The sequence below is a fragment of the Blennius ocellaris genome, assembly GCF_963422515.1.
Source record: "Blennius ocellaris genome assembly, chromosome: 11".
Classification (NCBI taxonomy): Eukaryota; Metazoa; Chordata; class Actinopteri; order Blenniiformes; family Blenniidae; genus Blennius; species Blennius ocellaris.
In genome coordinates, this window is record NC_137660.1 from 28,504,999 (window position 1) to 28,513,720 (window position 8,722).

General features: G+C 45.3%; 2 protein-coding genes across 2 annotated transcripts in view; one reads left to right on the forward strand and one right to left on the reverse strand.

Annotated features, from left to right (window-relative positions):
- Positions 1-1,463: 1,463 nt before the first annotated feature.
- Positions 1,464-3,753, forward strand: chrm4b (cholinergic receptor, muscarinic 4b; the record flags this gene model as incomplete). Its single annotated transcript, XM_080504806.1, is given in 6 exon segments — positions 1,464-1,811; positions 1,813-1,938; positions 1,940-2,259; positions 3,339-3,456; positions 3,458-3,698; positions 3,701-3,753. Coding segments are annotated over 6 exon segments (1,206 nt in total), but the record flags the coding sequence as incomplete, so codon positions are not given.
- A 1,694-nt stretch (positions 3,754-5,447) lies between these two features.
- Positions 5,448-8,722, reverse strand: part of mdkb (midkine b) — a gene marked incomplete at both ends in the record, with an annotated part of 3,682 nt that continues 407 nt past the window's right edge. The window contains 3 exons of the mRNA XM_080504807.1: positions 5,448-5,464; positions 6,529-6,687; positions 8,648-8,722. The exon at positions 8,648-8,722 is cut by the window's right edge and continues 96 nt beyond it. Coding sequence (XP_080360933.1) covers positions 5,448-5,464; positions 6,529-6,687; positions 8,648-8,722 — 251 coding nt within the window. The remainder of the gene's footprint in view (positions 5,465-6,528; positions 6,688-8,647) is intronic.

An 8,722-nucleotide genomic window follows, 5' to 3' on the forward strand; every position in this document is an offset into this window, starting at 1 on the left:
GATTACTTCCAGGATGGCGGGATTACTTTTTTTTTTTTTTTTTGTCCAGAGGAGGCTAATGCTATAGCTAACAGGAAGTACCACACTAGCTCACGGTGAGTTCTACGTCAGTAAAAGCGTCTAAATCTCCCGGTTTCAGTCGGAGCAGCTTGATTCTGACGGACGAGCGTCGACATTCAGTCAGAAACGTGTTTCTGAGGCGCAAATGTACGAGGAAAAAAACTAAACAAACTGCAAAGTGTCTTATATTTTGGGAGAAAAACTCATGCGACTGGAGGATTTGGCTCGACGGCGCCACCTGCCGTTCAGAGGACGAAGCGTCACGTTTCACCTCCGGGCCAACAGGAAGTCACTTATTTTGAAAAATATGGTGGATTTTGGCCCAAATTTCCAGTGAGAGGAGTCACCTCCTCTTCAGAAGCTCCTCCTGCTCCTCTTCATCTCCTCCATAGAAGCTCCTCCTGCTCCTCCTCCTCCACAGAAGCTCCTCCTCCTCCTCTTCACCTCCTCTTCAGAAGTCAGACGGAGGCTCAGTGAAGCAACATCAGAGGTAAACAAAACTTCTGCTCTGAATTTGGCTGCTTGTGTTTTACATTGATGTGTGTGTGTGTTTTACATTTATATACGTGTGTGTGTGTGTTTTACATTTATGTACGTGTGTGTGTGTGTGTTTTACATTTATATACGTGTGTGTGTGTGTTTTACATTTATATATGTACTTGTGTGTGTTTTACATTGAGATATATATATATATATATTCTACATGTTTGATATTTATATATAACGTTCTGCATTTATATATGTACGTGTGTGTTTTACATTTTTGTGTGTATGTTTTACATTTATGTGTGTTTTTTGCATTCGTGTGTTTTACATATATATACTTGTATGTGTGCGTGTGTTTTACATTTTTGTGTGCGTGTTTTACATTTATATATATATATATATGTTCTACATGTTCAATATTTATATATAACGTTCTGCATTTATATATGTAAGTGTGTGATTTTCACATATATATGTATGTATGTATATATATATATATATATATATATATACTTGTGTGTGTGTGTTCTACATTTATATATGTGTGTGTTTTTTACATACGTGTGTTTTACATATATATACTTGTGTGTGTGCGTGTGTTTTACATTTTTGTGTGCGTGTTTTACATTTATATATATATATATATATGTTCTACATGTTCAATATTTATATATAACGTTCTGCATTTATATATGCAAGTGTGTGATTTTTACATATGTATGTATATATATATACTTGTGTGTGTGTGTTTTACATTTTTGTGTGTGTGTTTTACATTTATATATGTACGTGTGTGTGTGTGTGTGTGCGTGTGTGTAGCACCATGGGATCTCCTCCCCCTCCCCCCCTGAACGTGTCCTCTTGGCTCCGCCCCTGCGCGAACGCCTCCCCGCCCGGCCGCGACCGCCGCCGCCTCCTCCCCCTCCCCCTCCCCGCACGGCACGGCCGGTCTGGCGCTGGTCGCCGCGGTGACCACGTCCCTCAGCGTGCTGACGGTGCTCGGCAACTCGCTGGTCATCCTGTCCATCAAGGTGAACCGGCGGCTGCGCACGGTGCAGAACGGCTTCCTGCTGAGCCTGGCGGCGGCCGACCTCGCCGTGGGGCTGCTGTGCATGAACGTGTACGCGCTGTACCGGCTGCGCGGCCGCTGGCCGCTGGGCGCCGCGCTCTGCGACCTGTGGCTGGTGCTGGACTACGCCCTGAGGACCGCCTCCGTCCTCAACCTGCTGGTCATCAGCCTGGACCGCTACCTCTGCATGACGCGGGCCGCTCAGCTACCCGGCGGCGCGGCGCACGGGCGGCGCGGCGGCGGCCATGATCGCCGCCGCCTGGCTGCTGCCCGTGGCGCTGTGGGCGCCCGCCATCCTGTGCCGGCAGGCCGCCGGCGGGCGGGCGCCTGGTCCCCGAGGGGGCGTGCTACACCCGGCTGCTGGAGAGCCCGGCGGTGACGCTCGCCACCGCGCTGCCCTCCTTCTTCCTGCCGGCGCTCGCCATGATCGTCCTCTACGGCCGCCTGTCGGCCGCCAGCCGCGGGCGGCTGAGCAGCGCCTCCAGCCCCACCGCCAAGGACTTCCTGTTCAAGAGGCGGAGCCTGGCGAGCAGCGACCCCGCCTCCGACGCGTCCCCCGACCGGTCGGAGTCCAGCACGCCGAAGGCCGGGAGGAGGCAGGGGGAGACGCGGCGTCCTGCCGGCGGCCCGGCGACGAGGGGCAGGTGGAGACGGGTGGGCGATCTTCATCATCTTCACCATCATCTTCATCATCTTCAAAATCAACATCACCATCATCATCATCTTCAAAATCAACATCATCATCATTACCATCTTCATCATCATCATCTTCACCATCCTCTTCATCACCTTCAAAATCAACATCATCATCATCATTACCATCTTCATCATCATCTTCAAAATCAACATCATCATCATCATTACCATCTTCATCATCTTCAAAATCGACATCATCATCATCATTACCATCTTCATCATCTTCAAAATCAACATCATCATCATCATCTTGAAAATCAACATAATTATCAACATCATCATCATCATCATTACCATCTTCATCATCATCATCTTCAAAATCAACATCATCATCATCATCACTACCATCTTCATCATCATCAAACATCATCATCATCATTACCATCTTCATCATCATCTTCAGAATCATCATCATCATCACTACCATCTTCATCATCATCATCATCTTCAAATCAACAATTACCATCATCATCATCATCTTCAAAATCAATATCATCATCATCACAACCATCGTCATCACCATCATCATCACTACCATCTTCTTCATCATCTTCAAAATCAACATAATTATCATCATCATCACTACCATCTTCATCATCATCGTCATCTTCAAAATCATCATCATCATCATTACCATCATCATCATCATCATCATCATCACTACCATCTTCATCATCCTCATCCCTCATCTTCAAAATCATTACCATCATCTTCATCGCCACATCATCACCATCTTCATCATCGACAAAATCCTCATCACTGTCATCATCATCATCATCATCCCCTCATCCTCCTCTTCATCATCACGTCGTAACTTCCAGTATAATCATCTTCATCATTTTCAGAATCACGATCTTCAACTTGACCTTCACGATTATTGTCATCATCATCATTTCCAGGATCATCTTCATCATGATCTTCATCGTTATGCTCACCACCATCATCATATCCATTTCCAGTATCCCCATCATCATCATCATCATCCTCACCCCTCCACTGGTTGTCAGAAGCTCTCTCTGCTCTCCAGCTCCCTCGCCGCTCCGCCCCCCTGCCGTGGCGCCGACGAAGACGAGGCCAAGATGGAGGCGGAGTCGTCGTCCAGCGCCGACCTGCACCGCTCGGCCTCGCGGGCCTTCTCCTCCTGCCCTCAGCTTCCGGTCCCAGGAGCGGCGGCGGCGGCGCGTGATGGCGAGGGAGAGGAGGGTGACCAAGACCATCCTGGCCATCCTGCTGGCCTTCGTGGTCACCTGGACGCCGTACAACGTGATGGCGGTGGTCGCCGCCTTCTGCCACGTGTGCGTCCCGGACCTGCTGTGGACCGCCGGCTACTGGCTGTGCTACGTCAACAGCGCCATCAACCCCTGCTGCTACGCCCTGTGCAACGTCACCTCAGGAGCACCTTCTGCAGCCTGCTGTGCTGCCGCCGCCCCAGGCCCTCCTGACGCCCGCCGCACCTGAGGGGGGGGGGGCAGGGAGTCCGGACCGGGTCCTGGAGGGACCTCCTCCTGGTCCCAGGTCCTCCCAGGAGGGTCTGAAGGGTCTGTGACACCTGACCAAGTGGACACCTGACCAAGTGACACCTCAAGTGACATGTGACACCCTAAGTGACACCTAAAGTGACACCTGAAGTGACACCTGGCCCCTAAAGTAACACCTGATCAAGTGACAACTGAAGTGACACCTCAAGTGACATGTGACACCTAAAGTTACACTTGACCAAGTGACACCTCAAGTTAGGGTGTCACATGTCACACCCTAAGTGACACCTCAAGTGACATGTGACACCCGTAGTGTCACCCTAAAGTGATACCTGACCAAGTGACACCTCAAGTGACACGTGACACCTAAGTTACACTTGACCAAGTGACACCTCAAGTTAGGGTGTCACATGTCACACCCCTAAGTGACACCAAAAGTTACACCTCAAGTGACACGTGACACCTAAAGTTACACCTGACCAAGTGACACCTGACACTCCAAGTGACACCTGAAGTGACACCTGACCAAGTGACACCTCAAGTGACATGTGACACCCTATGTGTCACATGTCACACCCTAAGTGACACCTAAAGTGACACCTGACACCCTAAGTGACACCTGACACCAGAAGTGACACCTGGTTCTGTACTGCTTGTGTTTGACATTCAGTTCAAAGTTACATCACGCCCCCCCCCCCCCCCCCCCCCCCTTGCTTGTGATTGGTCAGAGAGTATGTAGTTCCCACAGACAGCAGGAGGCGCTGTTCTCCTCTCAGCGCTGATGGACGTCGGTTCGTCACCGACCTTCAGCCTGAAGTGAATTTATTTCCTGTGTGAATCTGGAGGCGTGTCTCTGTTTGAGGAAGTTTGTGTTTGTATTGGCGGACGGCTGTGATGTCACAGGAAGTGGTCATGTGATCGTGTTTCAATAAACAGACTGAAACTCTTGGTCAAAACAATGTACAGCTTTAATTTGTTCATTTGTACAAGTTTCATCTGCAGCATCAAACTTCTCCAGCTGAAGACCTGAAGGTTCAAACTCACACCTGAAGGTTCAACATTCACACCTGAAGGTTCAAATTCACACCTGAAGGTTCAAATTCACACCTGAAGGTTCAAACTCTCACACCTGAAGGTTCAAACTCTCACACCTGAAGGTTCAAACATTCACACCTGAAGGTTCGCATTCACACCTGAAGGTTCAAACTCACACACCTGAAGGTTCGCATTCACACCTGAAGGTTCAAACTCTCACACCTGAAGGTTCAAATTCACACCTGAAGGTTCAAACATTCACACCCTGAAGGTTCGCATTCACACCTGAAGGTTCAAACATTCACACCTGAAGGTTCGCATTCACACCTGAAGGTTCAAACTCTCACACCTGAAGGTTCAACATTCACACTTGAAGGTTCACACATTCACACATGAAGAAGTGAAGGTTGGAGCTCCTCAGGGTCTGGATCAGGTTGTCAGTCAGTTCAGTCTGAGCTACAAGTCGTCCTGTTAGAAACTTCTACTGCTACAGCTTCTGCTTCTGCTACACCCAGAAAAGCTTTTCACATTTAAACACCAGAGGAAGAAGAGGAGGAGGAGGAGGAAGAGGAGGAGGGAGGAGGAGGAGGAGGAGGAGAAGAGGTTCTACTCTCTGCTTCATCTCAGTTCTTCTTTTCTCCTAAAGAACAAACACAAAGTTCAACATCGTCAGAAAAACAACAAAACTGTCTGTTGTGTAGTTGTGTGTAGCAGTGTGTAGTTGTGTTGTGGTGTAGTTGTGTAGCAGTGTAGTTGTGTAGCGGTGTAGCAGTGTCGTGGTGTAGTTGTGTAGTGGTGTAGTTGTGTAGCAGAGTGTAGTTATGTAGTTGTGTAGCAGTGTAGTGGTGTAGTTGTGTAGCAGTGTAGTTGTGTAGTGGTGTAGTTGTGTAGCAGAGTGTAGTTGTGTAGCAGTGTAAGCGGTGTAGTTGTGTAGTGGTGTAGTGGTGTAGTTGTGTAGGTGTGTAGCAGAGTGTAGTGGGTAGCAGTGTAGTGGTGTAGTTGTGTAGCAGAGTGTAGTTGTGTAGCAGTGTAGTGGTGTAGTTGTGTAGCAGAGTGTAGTTGTGTAGCAGTGTAGTGGTGTAGTTGTGTAGCGGTGTAGTTGTGTAGCAGTGTGTAGTAGTGTAGCAGAGTGTAGTTGTGTATCAGTGTAGTAGTGTAGTTGTATAGCAGTGTGTAGTTGTGTAGCAGTGTAGTGGTGTAGTTGTGTAGCAGTGTGTAGTTGTGTAGCAGTGTAGTGGTGTAGTTGTGTAGCAGAGTGTAGTTGTGTAGCAGAGCGTAGTTGTGTAGCAGAGTAGTGGTGTAGTTGTGTAGCAGAGTGTAGTTGTGTAGCAGAGCGTAGTTGTGTAGCAGAGTAGTGGTGTAGTTGTGTAGCAGAGTGTAGTTGTGTAGCAGTGTAGTTGTGTAGCAGAGTAGTGGTGTAGTTGTGTAGCAGTGTGTAGTGGTGTAGCAGTGTAGTTGTGTAGCAGTGTAGTTGTGTAGTGGTGTAGAATGTAGTTGTGTAGCAGAGTGTACTTGTGTGGTAGTTGTGTAGCAGTGTGTAGCAGTGTGTAGTGGTGTAGCAGTGTAGTTGTGTAGTGGTGTAGAATGTAGTTGTGTAGCAGAGTGTACTTGTGTAGCAGTGTAGCAGTGTAGTTGTGTGGTAGTTGTGTAGCAGTGTAGTTGTTGTAGCAGTGTAGTTGTGTGGTAGTTGTGTAGTTGTGTCACCTGGTCTCTTCTTCACTTTGGGTGAACAGGGTTTGGACACCCGGACGTTGTCCTCACACTCGGCGTTGAACAGCGCCCTCTTCAGGCTGCCGGAGCGACTCTTGGTGTTGCTGCCGGGCTCACAGGGGCCCCATGGAGAGAACTTGTACTTGCAGTCATCTGCAGGAACAGAGACGGCGGTGACCTGGAGGCCTCAGGTACAGGGACAGGACCAACTTGTAGAAGGTAACCTGTTGATCTTCTACAAGTTTAACTTGGTCAACTTAGACAACTAAAGTGTTGAACTAGTAGAAGTTAAACTTGTTGAACTTGTACAAGTTAAACATGACAAACTTGTAGAAGTTAAACGTGTTGAACTTGTAGAAGGAAAGTGCTGAACTTGTAGAAGGTAAACTTGTTGAACTTGTAGAAGTTAAACATGGTGAACTTGTAGAAGTTAAACGTGTTGAACTTGTAAAAGTTCAGCGTGTTGAACTTGTAGAAGTAAAAAGTGTTAAACTTGTAGAAGTTAAACATGTGAACTTGTAGAAGGAAAGTGCTGAACTTGTAGAAGTTAAACTTGTTGAACTTGTAAAAGTTAAGCGTGTTGAACTTGTAGAAGTAAAAAGTGTTAAACTTGTAGAAGTTAAACTTGTTGAACTTGTAGAAGTTAAACGTGTTGAACTTGTAGAAGTTAAACGTGTTGAACTTGTAGAAGTTTAACATGGTGAACTTGTAGAAGTTAAACGTGTTGAACTTGTAAAAGTTAAACGTGTTGAACTTGTAAAAGTTAAGCGTGTTGAACTTGTAGAAGTAAAAAGTGTTAAACTTGTAGAAGTTAAACATGTTGAACTTGTAGAAGGAAAGTGCTGAACTTGTAGAAGTTAAACGTGTTGAACTTGTAGAAGTAAAAAGTGTTAAACTTGTAGAAGTTAAACATGTTGAACTTGTAGAAGGAAAGTGCTGAACTTGTAGAAGTTAAACTTGTTTAACTTGTAAAAGTTAAGCGTGTTGAATTTGTAGAAGTAAAAAGTGTTTAAACTTGTAGAAGTTAAACTTGTTGAACTTGTAGAAGTTAAACGTGTTGAACTTGTAGAAGTTAAACGTGTTGAACTTGTAGAAGTTAAACATGGTGAACTTGTAGAAGTTAAACGTGTTGAACTTGTAAAAGTTAAACGTGTTGAACTTGTAAAAGTTAAGCGTGTTGAACTTGTAGAAGTAAAAAGTGTTAAACTTGTAGAAGTTAAACATGTTGAACTTGTAGAAGGAAAGTGCTGAACTTGTAGAAGTTAAACGTGTTGAACTTGTAGAAGTAAAAAGTGTTAAACTTGTAGAAGTTAAACATGTTGAACTTGTAGAAGGAAAGTGCTGAACTTGTAGAAGTTAAACGTGTTGAACTTGTAGAAGTAAAAAGTGTTAAACTTGTAGAAGTTGAAAGTGCTGAACTTGTAGAAGGTAAACTTGTTGAACTTGTAGAAGGAAGGTGCTGAACTTGTAGAAGTTAAACATGATGAACTTGTAGAAGTTAAACATGATGAACTTGTAGAAGTTAAACATGATGAACTTGTAGAAGGTAAACATGTTGAACTTGTAGAAGTTAAACATGTTGAACTTGTAGAAGTTAAACATGGTGAACTTGTAGAAGTTAAACATGATGAACTTGTAGAAGTTAAACATGATGAACTTGTAGAAGTTAAACATGATGAACTTGTAGAAGGTAAACATGTTGAACTTGTAGAAGTTAAACATGTTGAACTTGTAGAAGTTAAACATGGTGAACTTGTAGAAGTTAAACATGATGAACTTGTAGAAGTTAAACATGATGAACTTGTAGAAGTTAAACATGGTGAACTTGTAGAAGTTAAACATGGTGAACTTGTAGAAGTTAAACATGGTGAACTTGTAGAAGTTAAACATGATGAACTTGTAGAAGTTAAACATGTTGAACTTGTAGAAGTTAAACATGGTGAACTTGTAGAAGTTAAACATGATGAACTTGTAGAAGTTAAAAGAGGATCATTAAAATGCAGTGACACGTGTTTGACCAGCAGATGGCGACATTTGTTAATGACGAACAGCACAAGACGACGCTGGAAGGTGTGTGTGTGTGTGTGTGCGTGTGCTTGTGCGTGTGTCTCACTGATGTCCTTCTTCCAGTTGCAGGGCACCCTGCAGTGGATCTTGTCGGTCCGGTCCAGACACACGGCGTCCCTCA